The sequence below is a fragment of the Mobula birostris genome, chromosome 29 (assembly GCF_030028105.1).
Source record: "Mobula birostris isolate sMobBir1 chromosome 29, sMobBir1.hap1, whole genome shotgun sequence".
NCBI classification, from domain to species: domain Eukaryota; kingdom Metazoa; phylum Chordata; class Chondrichthyes; order Myliobatiformes; family Myliobatidae; genus Mobula; species Mobula birostris.
Genome location: NC_092398.1, coordinates 29,831,028 through 29,850,393, shown reverse-complemented (window position 1 = coordinate 29,850,393; position 19,366 = coordinate 29,831,028). Strand labels below are relative to the sequence as shown.

At 53.0% G+C, this 19,366-nt stretch overlaps 1 protein-coding gene across 3 annotated transcripts; it reads right to left on the bottom strand.

Moving 5' to 3' along the window:
• Positions 1 to 3,797: 3,797 nt before the first annotated feature.
• Positions 3,798 to 18,086, bottom strand: LOC140189852 (caM kinase-like vesicle-associated protein). 3 transcript variants are annotated; one of them, XM_072246164.1, is made up of 11 exons: positions 17,921 to 18,086; positions 17,360 to 17,461; positions 16,642 to 16,773; positions 16,152 to 16,226; positions 15,229 to 15,367; positions 13,686 to 13,806; positions 11,770 to 11,845; positions 10,808 to 10,944; positions 10,438 to 10,516; positions 7,513 to 7,600; positions 3,798 to 4,090 (listed from the first exon to the last, which is right to left on the bottom strand). In XM_072246164.1, exons 2-11 carry the CDS (start codon positions 17,452 to 17,454, stop codon positions 3,887 to 3,889), a joined length of 1,146 nt encoding a protein of 381 aa, XP_072102265.1. In that variant the 5' UTR covers positions 17,455 to 17,461; positions 17,921 to 18,086; the 3' UTR covers positions 3,798 to 3,886. The 3 variants fall into 3 exon arrangements, with proteins under 3 accessions (XP_072102265.1, XP_072102266.1, XP_072102264.1); XM_072246165.1 differs by having other exon boundaries at positions 17,360 to 17,465; positions 17,905 to 18,006; XM_072246163.1 differs by having other exon boundaries at positions 17,360 to 17,465; positions 17,921 to 18,000.
• Positions 18,087 to 19,366: the final 1,280 nt, after the last annotated feature.

Here is a 19,366-nt window from a genome sequence, read left to right as displayed (position 1 = left end):
CAATTGACTGTGGTCGTTAATCCATATTGAAAATGGCAGAGGCAGACCAAACAATAAAGGCCATAAGACCCTAAGGTGTAGGAGCAGAATTTGGTCATTTAGCCCATTGAGTCTGCTGTGGTGTATCTGAATTATGGATTTACAGTATGCCAGTACTAGGCAACCCAGCATCAGCCAATGTGTCTGATGTGTGAAAAGGTATTTTTCAAATGAGGCAATGAAACCATCCAGGCTCCTTGAACTTCTGAACTCTGATAAAGCAAACAAGAACTTGGCTTATTTTCAGAAACAGAAAACACTTCAAAACATGTTTTCTAGCATTTCACAACAAAACAGCAATGGTTCGCGTGCTTCATTCAACATGTCATTGCTCATTACTAAATCTGGAAAGCCCCATACAATTGGGGAGGAACTGATTCTGCCAGCAGTAAGGGAGATTCTGAGTACAGTTTTGCCCAGGTCACCAGACCATGTAATTAAAGAGATTCCTCTCAGCGACAACTCTATTCAAAGATGAATAGATGAAATGTTGGAGAATAAGGCAGACACGTTGTGCAACATACTTAGGACAACAGAATTTGCGCTGCACTTGGATGAGTCGACTTTGCCAGCTAACAAATCTTTGCTTCTTGGTTACGTTCACTTCATAAAAGAAGAATTATTATTTGCGATGGGATCAGAAACAGATACGACAGGGGGATCAATATTCAGGTTGTTGAGCTAGTTTTCAAAGAGAAGGACATTCTGCTCACCAACATTCTGTGCAACAGATGGGGCACCATCAATGACAGGACCCCACCGTGTGGGTTATTACTTCCTTGAGAAAAAGGTGCACCCAATCTATTTTCCATTCACATGTAATTCACAGACAACATCTTCTCTTAAAAAAAACCCTAAGTGATCAGCTTCACTAAATACTGTTATCCCAGTGGTGAATAAAATCAAGTCCATGCTCTCCGTTCTTGACTCCTTTTAGAACTTTCTATTGAGAACAATGAATAGTTTGAATACTTGTGGTTGCACACTAGTGTGGGCACATGGCCAAGTAGTTAAGGCATTGGACTGGTGACCTGAAGGTCGTGAGTTCGAGCCCCAGCCGAGGGAACGTGTTGTGTCCTTGAGCAAGGCACTTAACCACACATTGCTCTGCGACGACACTGGTGCCAAGCTGTATGGGTCCTAATGCCCTTCCCTTGGACGACATTGGTGTTGTGGAGAGGGGAGACTTGCAGCATGGGCAACTGCTGGTCTTCCATACAACCTTGCCCAGGCCTGCGCCCTGGAGAGTGAAGACTTTCCAGGCGCAGATACGTGGTGTCGCAAGACGAACGGATGCCTTTATGTTGCACACAGAAGTCAGGTGGCTCACAAAGGCAAAAATGCATTTTTGGAAACTGTAATAAAATTCTTTAGAGACCTGAAGGCTTCATTCAATAATCAACTCAAGAATATTAGGCATAACATTGGTTATTTGATTTGAATTGAATTGATTTATTTCTTACTTCCTTTACATACATGAGGAGTAAAAATCCTTATGTTACATCTCCAGCTAAGTGTGCCAGGTGCAATCATAGTAATTTATAATAAATAGAACAGTCAATGTAATATAGCGTACACTCAGATCAGCATGACTTCATCGGCCTGGATGAAACTCTGGTGTTGAATGTGAACTGTAGTCCAAGAACAGCATTCTTCTTCTCCAGATGTGCAAGGACGGTATTATTCGCAAAGTTTAATGAAATCAGTGAGGTGATTATCATCAAAATCCAGTCAGCCATCTCTACGTTTTTGTCCAAGTTAACCCAGGTCATGTTCTCTTCTCACCTGGCATCAGGTAGTAGGTACAGGAACCTCAGGACTCGCACCACCAGGTTCAAGAACAGTTACAACCCCTCAACCATCAGGCTCTTAAATAAAAGGGGATTTAATTAAATAAAGGCATCCGTTAGTCTTGCGAGACCATGGATCTGCGCCTGGAAAGTCTTCACTCTCCAGGGCGCAGGCCTGGGCAAGGTTGTATGGAAGACCAGCAGTTGCCCATGCTGCAAGTCTCCCCTCTCTACGACACTGATGTTGTCCAAGGGAAGGGCATTAGGACCCATACAGCTTGGCACCAGTGTCGTCACAGAGCAATGTGTGGTTAAGTGCCTTGCTCAAGGACACAACACATTGCCTCGGCTGGGTTGCCAGTCCAATGCCTTAACCACTTGGCCACATGCCCACACTAAAAGGGGATAACTACACTCAAATCAACACACAGGAAATGTTGGAGGAACTCTGCAGGTCAGGCTGCATCTATGGAAATGAATGGATAGTCGACGTTTCGGGCTGAGACCCTTCTTCAGGACTCAACTTCACTTGTCCCATCCACTGAGAAGTCTCCACAACCACTGGTCCCACTTTCAAGGGCTCTTTATCTCATGTTCTCGATATTTATTGCTATTTATTTACATTTGCAAAGTTTGTTGACTTCCACACTTGATCTTTCATTTTATAGTTACTATTCTATAGATTTGCTGTGTATACCCACAAGAAGATGAACCTCAGGGTTGTATGTGGAGACATATATGTACTTTGATAATAAAATTTACTTTGAACTTTGATTTAAGTGCAACTTTGGCTGTCCCAACCTTTTCCAATGTCCAAGCCTCTCTGAGTTGGAAGACAATACCAAATCATGATCTTCTGGTATACTACGTCTGTCTGGCTGAGCTGCATAGCAACATGTCTGAGGGGTTTCAGGACCTTCTGTCGATCCAAATTCCAGACTGGGTAATAAATCCATTCCTGAACACTTGTGATGAGGAATGAACTAAAAGGATGGAGGAAGAACTGATCTCATTTCAAAAGCTGAAGCCAAGGTTCAAAAAAATCACCTCGAGACTTTTCGTTGCCGAAATAAATCTCTGAATACTATCCTGCACTGTGGAAAAAGGTCAAGATTTTCTTTATAGTCTTTGCAACGTCAAATTTAGTGGAGCGCGATTTCAGTGCAGCCACCCAAAGCAATGAAACGGACTGCAAATTACTGAATGTGGGAACCTGAGACTCAGTTATAGCAGAGGAACAGGCCCTTTGGCCCATCCAGTCCGTGCCAAACCTACTCCCATAGCCTCCCATACTCCTCCCATCCATGTACCTAACAAAACTCCTCTCAAGTGTTGAAATTGAGCTCGCATGCACCACTTGTGCTGGCAGCTCATTCCACACTCTCACCACCCTCTGAGTGAAGAAGTTTCCCCTCACGTTCCCCTTTAACATTTCACCTTTGGGTGACATCCACCCAGATTCTGAGAAGCCGATATCTCTGCACCAAGCCCATCCATCTCATTGATAGGTAAAAAACCAATGAAGCAGTAGGTAGGGGGATGACTAATGTACAGACTAAAACTGTTTTTACTGTAATTAAATAAAGATAGAATTTTATTTCTGCTTTAAAGAGATTTCAACAATTCTTGCAATTATTTGTTGCTGCTATGAATTTGCGTTTCTCATTTCTTTTCTCTGTGCATCGTAATTCAAAGTTCTTTATAGTTTCTATTTTGCGGCTGGAAAGGGAGAAGGGTTGCTGGGGAGGTCTGGGAGCCAAGGGGACATTAACCCTAAAAATTTCGGGAACCACCGCCCTAACTCTCTCTCCTCCCACTCTTTCCCATTCCACAAACACTCTTGCCCCCACTCCTCTCTCTCCCCTTCCCCTAACTCTCATCCCCTCTTCCCTCACTTTCTCCTCTTCCCCAAACTCTGTCTTCCTCCTAACCCCTGTCCCACCCTCTCCCCACTCTCCCCCATTCGTCGAACACACCCAACCCTCTCCTCTAACTCCCTTGCCTTCCCCTAACTCTCTCACTATGCCTGCCCAACCCAACCTGTTCTGCACAGTTGCTCAGTGGCCTTGCACTGTCTTTTCTGTTTGAGTCTCCACCTTCTGCGCGGGATCTCCCCGTTCTCGCAGCGAGGGAGGGTTCTTCATCGTCTGCAGAGTCCCCTCCAGCCCTTGGACGATCTGCTCTGGGTCCCGGTGGCCAGACGGGAGGTTCTGCTCCGCGTTTCGAAGGCGGTGCATCATCGTGGTGGCACGGATAGCCTTCTGCAACGGAGAAAAACACGGAGTGAAATTCCCTCTACTCCGTCCCTTCACACACTCCCGGGGTCAGACACAGACTGAAGCTCCTCCACATCGTCCCATCACACACTCCCGGGATCAGACACAGAGTGAAGCTCCCTCCACACCGTCCCATCACACACTCCCGGGGTCGGACACAGAGTGAATCTCCCTCCACACCATCCCATCACACACTCCCGGGGTCAGACACAGAGTGAAACTCCCTCTACACCGTCCCATCACACACTTCCGGGGTCAGACACAGAGTGAAACTCCCTCCACACCATCCCATCACACACTCCCGGGGTCAGACACAGACTGAAGCTCCTCCACACCGTCCCATCACACACTTCCGGGGTCAGACACAGAGTGAAGCTCCCTCCGCACCGTCCCATCACACACTCCCGGGGTCGGACACAGAGTGAATCTCCCTCCACACCATCCCATCACACACTCCCGGGGTCAGACACAGACTGAAGCTCCTCCACACCGTCCCATCACACACTTCCGGGGTCAGACACAGAGTGAAGCTCCCTCCGCACCGTCCCATCACACACTTCCGGGGTCGGACACAGAGTGAATCTCCCTCCACACCATCCCATCACACACTCCCGGGGTCAGACACAGAGTGAAACTCCCTCCACACCGTCCCATCACACACTTCCGGGGTCAGACACAGAGTGAAGCTCCCTCCGCACCGTCCCATCACACACTCCCAGGGTCAGACACAGAGTGAAGCTCCCTCCACACTGTACCATCACACACTCCCGGGGTCAGACACAGAGTGAAGCTCCCTCCACACCGCCCCATCGCACACTCCCGGGGTCAGACACAGAGTGAAGCTCACTCCACACCGTCCCATCACACACTTCCGGGGTCAGACACAGAGTGAAGCTCCCTCCGCACCGTCCCATCACACACTCCCAGGGTCAGACACAGAGTGAAGCTCCCTCCACACTGTACCATCACACACTCCCGGGGTCAGACACAGAGTGAAGCTCCCTCCACACCGCCCCATCGCACACTCCCGGGGTCAGACACAGAGTGAAGCTCACTCCACACTGTCCCATCACACACTCCCGGGGTCAGACACTGAGTGAAACTCCTCTATACTGTCCCATCACACACTCCCCCGTGACATGGATTTGTGAAAGGAAAATCATGTCTGATGAATCTCATAGAATTTTTGAGGATGTAACTAGTAGAGTGGATAGGGGAGAACCAGTGGATGTGGTATATTTGGATTTTCAAAAGGCTTTTGACAAGGTCCCATACAGGAGATTAGTGTGCAAACTTAAAGCACACGGTACTGGGGGTAAGGTATTGATGTGGATAGAGAATTGGTTGGCAGACAGGAAGCAAAGAGTGGGAATAAAACGGGACCTTTTCAGAATGGCAGGCAATGACTAGTGGGGTCCCGCAGGGCTCAGTGCTGGGACCCCAGTTGTTTACAATAGAAATGATTTAGACAAGGGAATTAAATGCAGCATCTCCAAGTTTGCGGATGACACGAAGCTGGGCGGCAGTGTTAGCTGTGAGGAGGATGCTAAGAGGATGCAGGGTGACTTGGATAGGTTAGGTGAGTGGGCAATTTCATGGCAGATGCAATTTAATGTGGATAAATGTGAGGTTATCCACTTTGGTGGCAAAAACAGGAAAACAGGTTATTATCTGAATGGTGGCCGATTAGGAAAAGGGGAGGTGCAACGAGACCTGGGTGTCATTGTACACCAGTCATTGAAAGTGGGTATGCAGGTACAGCAGGCAGTGAAAAAGGCGAATGGTATGCTGGCATTCATAGCAGGAGGATTCGAGTACAGGAGCAGAGAGGTACTTCTGCAGTTGTGCAAGGCCTTGGTGAGACCACTCCTGGAGTACTGTGTGCAGTTTTGGTCCCCTAATCTGAGGAAAGACATCCTTGCCATAGAGGGAGTACAAAGAAGGTTCACTAGATTGATTCCTGGGATGGCAGGACTTTCATATGATGAAAGACTGGATTGACTAGGCTTATACTCGTTGGAATTTAGAAGATTGAGGGGGCATCTTATTGAAACATATAAAATCCTAAAGGGATTGGACAGGCTAGATGCAGGAAGATTGTTCCCGATGTTGGGGAAGTCCAGAACGAGGGGTCACAGTTTGAGGATAAAGGGGAGGCCTTTTATGACCAAGATTAGGAAAAACTTCTTCACACAGAGAGTGGTGAATCTGTGGAATTCTCTGCCACAGGAAACAGTTGAGGCCAGTTCATTGGTTATATTTAAGAGGGAGGTAGATATGGCCCTTGTGGCTAAAGGGATCAGGGGGTATGGAGAGAAGGCAGGTACAGGGTTCTGAGTTGGATGATCAGCCATGATCATACTGAATGGCGGTGCAGGCTCGAAGGGCTGAATGGCCTACTCCTGCACCTATTTTCTATGTTTTCTATGTTAACACTGGCGCCAGGGTGTATCCCAGACATCATTGCAGGCGTACAGTAAAGAACAAACTGCTGCCGAAATCCAGCGGGGTCAAGCAGCCTCTGAAGAGGAGAGGGAGCCTGACCTCCGTCCCTCACCGTGCACAGCAGCTGCTCCACCTGCTGAGTTTCACCTACAGTTTGTTCTTTACTCTGGACCCCACCATCTGTAATTTCTGATGTCTCAGCTGCTAAATTTGCTGAAATTTATCTTAAACACACACAAAAAAATAGTCATCACAAAGTGAGAACGCCGAGGGCTAAAAGGAAAGAGGTGGTATGATGAGAAAGGTGGTTAGCTGCAGTACACCGCCTCTCCACCAGGAGGCATCGGCAGCGCAGTCTGATCCCAGGAGGCACAACGGAGAATGAAGATGGCGCTAACCTGGAGAAACACAGGCTGGAGGAACTCTGCGGACCGGGCAGCATCTATGGAGGGAAATGGGCAGGTGACGTTTCAGGTAGGGAAACTGGCCCTTCAGCCCGAATAGTCCATGCTGATCAGGATGTCCCATCTGAGCTTGCCCGGGCTTGGTCCGTATCTCTCTGAACCTTTCCCTTCCATGTGCCCGTCTGGGTACCAGTTCCACCCGGGTCAAAAGTCAGCAATGGCTAATCTGGGGTGGGGGTGGGGGGCATAATTTTCAGGTGATTGGAGGAAATTGTAGTGGGGAATGTCAGAGGTAGACTTTCTTCTACACATGTGGATTGGTGTGTACAACGACCTGCGGAGGGCGGAGGAAAAGGCAGAAACATTCGAGACTCTTTGACGGGCACGTGAATGATAGAAAAATGGAGGGCACTGAGGGAGCGAAAGGTTGCATCGACCTTTGAGTAGGTTCGCAAAGGATTATTGTTTGATTCAGCCCGCCGGGCTCTGTGATCTGGGGCACTGAGCAGGTGACAATGACAATGCCCCCCTCCCCGCTATCCGCCGGTTGATACAGACCTTCCACTTTGCTTTGGCGAAGTTTTTCTTAATTTGGGTGCAGACGCCGAGCTTGAGGTTCTTTTCCAGTGCTGCGTTCCCGGCGATCCTGCAACAGCAAGAACACAGAATGGTACAGGCTCTTCGGCCCATGGTGCTATGCTGACACTTTACCCTACTCCAATTATCCATTTATCCCTTCCTTCCCACATCAGCCTCCATTTTACCATCCATGTGCCTTCCGGTGTAAGGTGGCACGATAAAGGTTGGGTGACAACTTACTGGCGGTTCATAAAGCAAGAACTAAGATTAAATAGCTTATTAATAACACTTTTCTTTTTTTTTGGCATGTGCATGTGTGCGAGTCTGTGCGTGTGTGTCTGCGTGTCCGTGCGTGCGTCCGCGATGATCTCTTCCTCATGGCTTTTTTTTACAAGGCGCGGAACGAAAGAGAGAGACTGTGTGGCACGCCACTTCTCACACAGACATTTTCGTAGTATTTTCCCTTTATTTTACCAGGTCGAGTTGCGATCTCAACACTCAACCCGGCACGGATGGAAAGCGTACTCGGGAGCGGACCCGGCTGGGTTTGAACCCGGGAACCTCCGCTCCCAGGTCCGGCACCAATGTCGTTGCGTTAATAATAACACTTACTCTGTGGCCCTCTGTGGTGAGCTATCACTGTAAACAATGAAGAGGCGAGTGGAGGTGAAGGTTGAGCTGTCAGTCAGAGTGAGGCATGTCCAAGGAGGAGAGTTCAGAGTGAGGTCGAGGCATGTTCGAGATAGGGACGGAGTTGGATTGAGGGAATTGGACAGAAGTTGGAATGAGTGAATTGGACAGGAGTTGGAATGAGCGAATCGGACAGGAGTCAGTGCGGGGGAGTTTAGGAAACCCTCCCCTCCCCGCTAAACTGGGCGTGGGGTTCAATCCATCAAAGCGAGCTGATTTGGAAAGTTCGAGTGTGAGCTGGGACGTGGTGGTGGCCATGGGCTGGGTGGCGAGGTACAGGCACAGAGCGTATCGCAGCGGCGGGCCGCGGGTCCTAGTGTGGGGCACGACGTGGGGTTTGGGCAATTTAAATACTGGCCCAGGTGGACCGAAAAGACAATGTGTCGGGACTGGAGGCGAGGGTCGGACCAATTCCACTTGCCCTTCTGTGACATTTACCCCTCTCTCCTCAGTGCTGAGGCTGTGAGGCTGCTCCGGGCTCCGTGTCTGTGAGCTTTGCAGCGATGTGTCCCGTTGTGTGGTGAACTGAGACTGAGGCTTTGGGCCTACACCAGGCTGCTCTGGGCTCTGTGTCTGTGAGCTTTGCAGCGATGTGTTTCCGTTGTGTGGTGAACTGAGACTGAGGCTTTGGGCCTACACCAGGCCGCCCCTGGCTCCCGGTCCATGGACTCAATTTGGTTTGGAAAGCTGTCCCTCGCTTCGACTGTTTGCATGATTTGTGTTTTTTTCTCTTTCTTTGCGCATTGGGGGCTGGTCTTTCTTTTAAATTGGGTTCTTTCGGGTTTCTTGCTGCTTAGAAACAGATGAAACTCAAGGTTGTATAATTTATACATACTTTGGTAATAAATGTACTTTGAATCCTGTCGGTCTCTTAAATAACGTATCTCTAATGCACCTTCCTCTACCACCGCCCCTGGCAGCGTGTTACACAGACCCAGCACTCCGCGTATAAAACCTACCTCTGACTTTCCTCCAGTCTCCCTAAAATTGTGCCTCCTCCTATTAGTCATTGCTGCCCTGGGAAAAAGGGAGGGGGAGAGGAAGGGGAAGGGGAGAGGAAGGGGAAGGGGCGAGGGGGGAGGGGAGAGGGGAGGGTGTGTGAGGGAGGGAGTGAGGAAGGAGAGGGGAGGGTGTGTAATGGAGGGAGGGAAGGGGAGGGGAGAGAGGGGGCGTGTGTGAGGGATGGATGGAGAGGGATGAAGGGGGGAAGATGTGCGTGAGGGAGGGAGTATGTGTGTGTGAGCGAAGGGGATGGAGGGAGGAGAGGAGAAGTGGGGTGTTTGTGGGGGAGAGGGGAGAGGGTATGTGTGTGTGAGCGAGGGGGTAGAGGGAGGAGAGGAGAGGTGGGATGTTTGTGGGGATGGGGGAGGGGAGGGGAGAGGGAGGGGGTATGTGTGTGTGAGCGAGGGGGATGGAGGGAGGAGAGGAGAGGTGAGGTGTTTGTGGGGGAGGGGGAGAGGAGAGGGAGGGGAGAGGGAGGGGAGAGGCAGGGGAGAGGCAGGGGGTATGTGTGTGTGAGTGAGGGGGTGGAGGGAGGAGAGGAGAGATGGGGTGTTTGTGGGGGAGGGGGAGGGGAGGGGGTATGTGTGTGTGAGCGAGGGGGTGGAGGGAGGAGAGGAGAGGTGGGGTGTTTGTGGGGAAGGGGGGAGGGGAGGGGAGAGAGAGGGGGTATGTGTGTGTGAGTGAGGGGGATGGAGGGAGGAGAGGAGAAGTGGGGTGTTTGTGGGGGAGGGGGAGAGGGAAGAGGGGAGGGGAGAGGGTATGTGTGTGTGAGTGAGGGGGTGGAGGGAGGAGAGGAGAGATGGGGTGTTTGTGGGGGAGGGGGAGGGGAGAGGGGAGAGGGAGGGGGTATGTGTGTGTGAGCGAGGGGGATGGAGGGAGGAGAGGAGAGGTGAGGTGTTTGTGGGGGAGGGGGAGGGGAGAGGGAGGGGGTATGTGCGTGTGAGCGAGGGGGGTGGAGGGAGGAGAGGAGAGATGGGGTGTTTGTGGAGGAGGGGGAGAGGAGGGGAGGGGAGAGGGAGGGGAGGGGGTATGTGTGTGTGAGCGAGGGGGATGGAGGGAGGAGAGATGGGGTGTTTGTGGGGGAGAGAGGAGGGGTGTGTGTGCGGGGGGGGTGTGGGGATGAGGAAGAGCGGCAGTCACTGACACAGACTGAGGGAGAGGAAGTCTTGGTGATCCCCAGTCGGGGGCGTTCGGACCCCAGCGGACACTTACCAGATGTGAGCCAGGGCCTGAGTGGCGGTGATCCTTGCCTCCTGGTCCACCTCCATCAGCTGGCACACCAGCTCCTTGGCTGCAAGTCCGATTGCCAAAGGGTTAGTGAGGAGACACAGAGAACCAGACCACCCTCCTTCCCTCTGCTTCCTCCCCATCTCCTCCTCCCCTCGTCCCCTCCCTCCCCACCCCTCTTGTTGAAAGCCCCTCCCACGGCACAGGTGCCCACGCCCTGCCCCTCCCCGCTCTCTTGCATGTGTCGCCCTCCAGTTGAGAAGCCCCGCCCCTTTCCTCTGACTCTGCCCACCCCTCCCCGCCTGTGAGCCCACCAGAGGTCAGCCGCAGGGTCCTCCTGCCCCCCCTCTCTCACCGGCTGCCGAGATGTCCTCCCAGTACGGCGCGTCAAAGTCGAAGTCTCCGTCCAGGATCTTGCGGAATATGGCCCGGTTGTGGCTGTCGTTCTCCTCGTCGTCTGAATCGTCGTAGAAGGGAGGGTTCCCCGACAGCCTGAAGCCACATGAGGAGTGGGGCAATAAACAGGGCTTCCTAATTACACCCCTGTCCCTCAGTCCCCTCAGTAGTGAGGATGGGGGCAATGAGGGAGTGTTGTGCTGTGGGAGGGGTGGCGAGGAGGGAGCTCTCTGGTGTGGGGACGGGGGTGCAGTGAGGAGGGAACTCGTGCTGTGGGAGGGTCGGTGAGGAGGGAGCTGTTTGGTGTGGGGGCGGCAAGGAGGGAGCTCTGAGCTGAGAGAGGCAGGGTGAGGAGAGAGTGCATTCAGAGAATCATGGGAGGCATGCAAGGGGAGAGGGTCCCGTCTTACTCCTGACCTGTAGATAGGGAAGAGGTAATGTGGCGAATGTGGAGTGCATGGACTAACTCCACCCGGGTAAATGGGCAATGTTCGGTCTCACTCCTGACCTGTAGGTGGAGGAGAGTTAATGTGGCGGATGTGGAGTGCATGGACTAACTCCACCTGGGTAAATGGGGAGTGTCCGGTCTCACTCCTGACCTGCAGATGAGGGAGAGTTAATGTGGCGGATGTGGAGTGCATCGACCAACCCCACCCAGGGCAAGCAGAGATTGTCCCTGTGTGCAGGGGGAGGTACATCAGGAAATGAGTCACTCGCCCCAGAAACCCCACCCACTGTTGCGCCCCCTTGGTGTCCGTGCGCCCTTGTTGGTGGTGAGTCAGAGGGCGGGAAGTGTCCCTATTTGTGAGGTCTTCCTGTGCGCATGGGGAAGGCCAACGAAGGGACTTTCAGACCCTGCCTGACGCTGCATGTGGTCAAATGGCTGGGGGGGGGTGGTCGGTTTTGGAACCACATACTCACAGGATGTACATGATGACACCCACTGCCCAGCAGTCCACGGGACGTCCGTACCGATGACGGGCCACCACCTCCGGAGCTGTCGGCACGGGGGAAGGAGGCAAACGGAGGTTAGCATGCGTCGGCCCGGGTTTGGGAAGGGTGAGCTGTTTGGGTTGGTGGGCGAGGTGGGTGGGTCCCTGCCTGAGGAGGGGGGACGCAGGGTGGTGACAGGGGCAGATACATCCTCGTGCTGCTCCCGAAGGGACCAGAACCCCCTCCCACACAACACAGGCAGGAGCCCTGGGGAGCTCTGAGCTCTCATGCCAGTCTCAAGCTTTCCTGCTCTGACTGTGCAGTGTGTGTCTGCCTGTATCGATTGTAACACTGTGTGTGCCTGCCTGTGTCGATTGTAACACTGTGTCTGCCTGTTTTGAATATGACTATGTGTGTCTGCCTGTGTCGATTGTAACTGTGTGTCTGCCTGTTTCAACTGTGACTATATGCCTGCTGTGTCGACTGTAACTATGTGTGTGACTGCCTGTGTCAATTGTAACACTGTGTGTGCCTGCCTGTGTCGATTATAACACCGTGTGTGTCTGCCTGTGTCGATTGTAACTGTGTGTCTGACTGTGTCAATTGTGACTATATGCCTGCTGTGTCGATTGTAGCTGCGAGTGTAACTGCCTGTGTTGATTGTAACTCTGTGTCTGCCTGTTTCAATTGTGACTGTGTGCCTGCTGTGTCCATTGTAACTCTGTGTGTCTGCCTGTGTCGATTGTAACTGGGTGTGGGTTTGTGTTGAGAGAGACTGCACCTGAGATTATGTGTGTGAAAAGATGTTTGTGATGTGGTTGACAGATGGAGTGTGTAAATCTGTGAGAAATTCTGTCTGTGAGAGAGTGTGTGTGAGATTATGTCAGTGAGAGTGTGATTGTGTATGAGCAAGTGTGAGCGAAGTCAAGATGGCGCTAAACGGCCACTCCTTTGCTTGCTTCTTGGGAAACAGCTCTATCTCTATCTCTGATTTCTCTCTTTTCCTTTTCGTGGTTCTTTTGAAGACCCTGACCTGCAGTTACACGCTGACTTCGGTTCTCTGTGGGAATGGGACCTGCTCTCGGGGCCTCACGAACGGCCGCTTTTTGATATCCCAAGCATGTGGCCTGGAAGACAAGCGCACCTTCAGGGTTCCGGTTTTTTGTGGCTCTGGAGACGGGCTGATTCCCGGCCGGTGTCGCAGGAGAACAGGAACATTGGGAGCAGTGGGTTAGCGGTCGCGGGTTGTGGGTGTGGAAAGCTGTGCCTTTCTGATGCCAACTCGCCGAGCACAGAGTTCGGAAAGAGCGATGCATCGTAAATCAGCCAGTGGATGTTACATCTCCCCTCTCACTGTGAAACGGGGACACCTCTTTTTCCTTTATTAGGGAGAGAGAGAGCCCGTGGTATGTCGAATTACCGGGTGAACGAGTAGTTTTCGGTGCACTGCAAGTCTGTGTCTTTATTAATGCTTTGCTGCACGCTAGAGTGCTCGGTGGGGGTGGGGGGTTGCTGATGCTTTTTTGTTGGTGGGGGTGGGGAGGGGTCATTGCCTTGTTGCTGCTTGTGTGTGGGAGTGGGGAGCTGGGGGGCTTTGGGGTTCGAACATTTAACTGTAATTCGTTCTTTGGGGCACTCCTCTGTGTTCATGGATGTTTGTGAAGAAGAATTTCAGGATGTAAATTGTATACATTTCTCTGACATTAAATATACCTATTGAACCTATTGTGTGTGTGTTTGTGAGATACAGAAAGAATTGTGTGTGTGAGTGAGGGAGTGTCTGTGTGTGAGCGTGTGTGAGTGAGCGTGTGTGAGCGTGTCTGAGTGAGTGTCTGAGTGAGTGTCTGAGTGAGGGTGTTTGCTGGCTGAGGATCTGCAGCCTCTCCGACACGACAGCCACCCACCCAGGTACTCCGGGGTCCCGCACGGGTCGGTGAGCGTGCCGCTCTCGAAGCGCGCCAGGTGGAAGTCACCGATGACCACCTTGGAAGGGTTCTTAGTGCTGTGATACATCACGTTCTCCAGCTGGAACAGAGAGAGAGAAGATTATCAGCTCGCAGTCAACACCCCGGACGCCTGTCCGAGTACTGATATATTCACATCCCCCCCCGCCCCCCCCCCCACAAGGGAGATGGGACTGACAGATATCGATCAGGATACAGATCTCCCCCTGAAAGAGGGGGACTGAGAGACACCGGTCAGTGTACAGATCTCCCTCTGAGAGAGAGGGACTGAGACACACCGGTCAGTGTACAGATCTCCCTCTGAGGGACACCGGTCAGTGTACAGATCTCCCCCTGAGAGAGAGGGACTGAGAGACACCAGTCAGTGTACAGATCTCCCTCTGAGAGACACCGGTCAGTGTACAGATCTCCCCCTGAGAGAGGGGGACTGAGAAGCACCAGACAGTGTACAGATCTCCCCGAGAGACACCGGTCAGTGTACAGATCTCCCCCCGAGAGAGAGGGACTGAGAGACACAGGTCAGTGTACAGATCTCCCTCTGAGAGACACCGGTCAGTGTACAGATCTCCCCCCTGAGAGGGACTGAGAGACACCGGTCAGTGTACAGATCTCCCTCTGAGAGAGAGGGACTGAGACACACCGGTCAGTGTACAGATCTCCCTCTGAGGGACACCGGTCAGTGTACAGATCTCCCCCTGAGAGAGAGGACTGAGAGACACCAGTCAGTGTACAGATCTCCCTCTGAGAGACACCGGTCAGTGTACAGATCTCCCCCTGAGAGAGGGGGACTGAGAAGCACCAGACAGTGTACAGATCTCCCCGAGAGACACCGGTCAGTGTACAGATCTCCCCCCGAGAGAGAGGGACTGAGAGACACAGGTCAGTGTACAGATCTCCCTCTGAGAGACACCGGTCAGTGTACAGATCTCCCCCCTGAGAGGGACTGAGAGACACCGGTCAATGTACAGATCTCCCCGAGAGACACCGGTCAGTGTACAGATCTCCCCCCTGAGAGGGACTGAGAGACACCGGTCAATGTACAGATCTCCCCGAGAGACACCGGTCAGTGTACAGATCTCCCCCTGAGAGAGAGGGACTGAGAGACACCGGTCAGTGTACAGATCTCCCCCTGAGAGAGGGGGACTGAGAAGCACCGGTCAGTGTACAGATCTCCCCGAGAGACACCGGTCAGTGTACAGATCTCCCCCTGAGAGAGAGGGACTGAGAGACACCGGTCAGTGTACAGATCTCCCCGAGAGAGGGGGACTGAGAAGCACCGGTCAGTGTACAGATCTCCCTGAGAGACACCGGTCAGTGTACAGATCTCCCCCTGAGAGACACCGGTCAGTGTACAGATCTCCCCCTGAGAGACACCGGTCAGTGTACAGATCTCCCCCTGAGAGAGAGAGGGACTGAGAGACACTGGTCAGTGTACAGATCTCCCTCTGACGGATACAGATACCCAGACAGTGAATAATCTCACCTTGATGTTCCTGTGAACAATCCTTAAGCCATGCAGGTAGGACACGATCTCTAGGAGCTGCCGGATGACGTCGCTGGCGTGCCTCTCCGTGTAGGAACCCTGCTCCAGGATCCAGTCGAAGAGATCACCCCCGGTGGCTCTGTGTGCGGGGAAGGGTTGGTGAAAAAGGGAGGATGGTGGGGAAATCGCCGTGGGGAGTCTGGCGGAACCGGATGGGGGGGTGGTGGCAGTGCGTCCACAGGAGAAGTCAAGCAGCTGGGATTTGGAGAAGGCGAGGGAGCGTATCTGAGACAAGTTCACGGTCAGACTTACAGTCTGAGAGTCAGAGATCACAGAAACAGGCACCTCCGTTTGGCCCATCTAGTCCATGCCGAGCCATTCTACCTCGTCCCACCGCTGAGACCCTGTGGATCCTCATGAGCAGAGTTCGGCCATTCAGCCCATCGAGTCTGCCCCACCATTCGACCCTGGCTGATTTATTTTCCCCCTCGACCCCATACTCCTGCCTTCTCCTTGACCAATCGAGAACCTACCACCCTCCGCGCAGTCTGGGTGAGACGAGAATGAGGGGTCAGGGGTTAAGGGTGGAAGGTGAAATGCTTTAGGGGGACATGAGGGGGCATGCCTTCACAGAGAGTGGTGAGAGTGTGGAACCAGCTGCCAGGGCTCGGGCTTGATTTCAACATTTAACAGAGGCTTGGGTACGTATGTGGATGGGAGGGGTGTGGAGGGGTATGGTGCCAGTGCAGGTCGATGGGAGCGGGCATGGATCATGGACTAGATGGGCCGAAGAGCCTGATTCTGTGCTCTAGTGCTCCATGACTGATCAGGTTGAAATAAGAGCATCAAGGATGCAGGAGATGCTTGCCCACTGGGAGAGGAGGGGAGAGGAGGGGCGAAGAGGGCAGTTCATTCGAACTCACAGTTCCTGGATGATGAAGTATTCGTCCCGGGTCTCAAACGTATCGATGAGTTGCAGGACGTTTGGGTGGTTCACTCTGGAAGGGATGTGACCATGAAGGAATTAACCATTTCTGTTCAGAGTACCATCCCATCACACACTCCCGGTATTAGAAACAGAGTGAAGCTCCCTCCACACCGTCCTGTCACACACTCCCGGGGTCAGACACAGAGTGAAGCTCCCTCCACACCGTCCCATCACACACTCCCGGGGTTAGACACAGAGTGAAGCTCCCTCCACACCGTCCCGTCACACACTCTCGGGGTCAGACACAGAGTGAAGCTCCCTCCACACTGTCCCATCACACACTCCCGGGGTCAGACACAGAGTGAATCTCCCTCCACACCGTCCCATCACACACTCCCGGGGTCAGACACAGAGTGAATCTCCCTCCACACCGTCCCATCACACACTCCCGGGGTCAGATATAGATTCCGGATCTCCCCACGTACATCTTCAGGATGCCGATCTCGTTCTTCGCTGCCCTCCTCACTCTGCGTCCGTCTCTCTTCTGGAACTTCTTGCAGGCGAAGAGTTTGTCAGTGGCTCTCTCCTTGGCCAGGCAGATCTCACAGAACTCCTTCCTGCGGGGGGTCGGGGGAGACGGCTGCAGTGAGCAGAATCGGGCAGCAGAGACACAGATAAACACACACACACATACAGACAGAAACAAACACACACACACATACAGACACACATGCACAGACACACACATACATACAGACATACATACAGACACACACACATATACATACAGACACACACACAGACACATGCACACAAACACACACACACACGCACACACAGACACGTACACTGACATATACGCAGACACAGACCCACACACACACACAGACCAGTGTCCCCATACACAGGGACATCACAATGACCCACGCATACTCACAGTTACACCAGGGAAGCGACAGGCAGGGTGGTGTGGGGAGACAGATGGGGAGGGAAATGGTGAAGAATCAGGGGTTTAAGGTGAGGGATGAGGGGTCAAGGTCAGCGGTGAGAGTTGAGGGGTCAGAGTGCACGGTGAATGGGTCGAGGTGAGGGATGAGACATCGGTGTGAGAGGTGAGGGGTTACAATGAGATGAGGAGGTCAGGATGAGAGCTGGTGAGTCGTGGTGAAGTGTGAGAGGTGAGAGGTGAGGGGTCACACTCACGCTCGCAGCCGCTGCCCAATGCTGTACTTGTCGGTGATGTCGGTCAAGGAGTTGTAGGAGCGGCCAGGGTGAAGGGTCAAGCAGCTGAAGGTCATGGTTGGCCTGTCTCGTGGGGGGGGGGTGGGAGAGAGAAAGAGAGAGAAAGGGAGGGTGGGGAGAGGGGGGAGAGGAAAGAGAGGGGTGAGGAGGGGTTGGAGAGAGGCATTAGGCCTGATGACAACTTGTACCCCCCTCCCCTCTCCCCATTCTTCTCCACATCTCACTCTCTGCCCCCTTTGGCCCCTTTCCCTCCTCTCCTCCTTTCTCTACCATCACCTGCACCTCTCCTCTCCTTCATTTCTCCCCCGCCCCTCTGCTCCCTCCCTCTCCATTTCACCTCCTCCCTCCCTGCACGAACAGGACATCCACAGCCACTGTGATACCCGGCTGTGCTCTGGGAGAGGGGGGAGGAGGCAGAATCTCTGGGTTGGGGGGGGGGGAACACAGCCTTCCTTCAGTCGGACATCCCACCGGCAACCTCTCTCCCCCCACAAAAAGCAACTCACAGCCTCTCATCAGCACCTGTGAGCCTGGGAGCTCGTAGCTTGTACAATCGGCCACCCCAGCTTCAGAAGGCAGCCAGCCTCGCGTAAGCGTTCCAGTAATTTTCCAGATATCCGGCGAGCCTTGGAGAAACAAATTCCGGAGGTTCTGAGGAAGAACAGTTCAAGCAGGGGGCTAAGCCGATCCTCGTTCAGGAATTGGTGGGTTTAATCACCCCTCCTCCTCCTGCACACACAGTCACACGCACCGCGTACCTGATTTTGCTGTGAGATTATCAGAACTGTGTAGAAATGTGGGGCAGGGAGCGCTCGGTGCGATGTGAAGCAGCCTGTCTGGTGAAGGAAGGTGTGTGTTCTGGAGGAAGATGTGATATGACAGTGGCTGCGATGAGAGGATGAGAGAGAGACAGTGAGAGATTGAGACAGACAGAGACAGAGAGAGAAAGAGAGAATGAGAGATGGGGAGAGAGAGAATTCAAGAGAGAGGAGACAGATACACAGAGGCACAGACAGAGAAAGAGAGACAGAGAGGGAAAGAGACAGAGGGAGAGAGAGAGAAACAGAGACAGAGCAGAAAGGAAGAAAGACATGCACAGAGGAAGGCAGAGGGACAGAGAGAGAGAAAAAAAGAGCCAGAAAGAAAAAGAGGAGAAGGAGAGAGAGAGAGAGAAAGTATCAGGGAACAAGTGAGAGAGAGGGAGACAGTGTGTGTGTTGTTGGTTGGGAGAGAGGCTATTACGGAGAGAGAGGGTGTCAGTGATTGGGACAGAGAGACGATGTCTGGGTGGGAGAGACAGAGCGAGAGGGAGGGGAGAGTGTGTGTGTGTGTGTATGTCAGGGTGAGGAAGCAAGAGAGGTGTCGTGGTGGGGCAAGAATACAGAAAGGTGGTGAGCCAAGGTCTATAGTTGGGAGGGAGGAGGCTTCACTCTGTGTCTGACCCCGGGAGTGTGTGATGGGACGGTGTGGAGGGAGTTTCACTCTGTGTCTGACCCCGGGAGTGTGTGATGGGACGGTGTGGAGGGAGTTTCACTCTGTGTCTGACCCCGGGAGTGTGTGATGGGACGGTGTGGAGGGAGCTTCACTCTGTGTCTGACCCCGGGAGTGTGTGATGGGATGGCGTGGAGGGAGTTTCACTCTGTGCCTGACCCCGGGAGTGTGTGATGGGACGGTGTGGAGGGAGTTTCACTCTGTGTCTGACCCCGGGAGTGTGTGATGGGACGGTGTGGAGGGAGCTTCACTCTGTGTCTGACCCCGGGAGTGTGTGATGGGACGGCGTGGAGGGAGCTTCACTCTGTGTCTGACCCTGGGAGTGTGTGATTTGGCGGTGTGGAGGGAGTTTCACTCTGTGTCTGACCCTGGGAGTGTGTGATGGGATGGTGTGGAGGGAGCTTCACTCTGTGTCTGACCCTGGGAGTGTGTGATGGGACGGTGTGGAGGGAGTTTCACTCTGTGTCTGACCCCGGG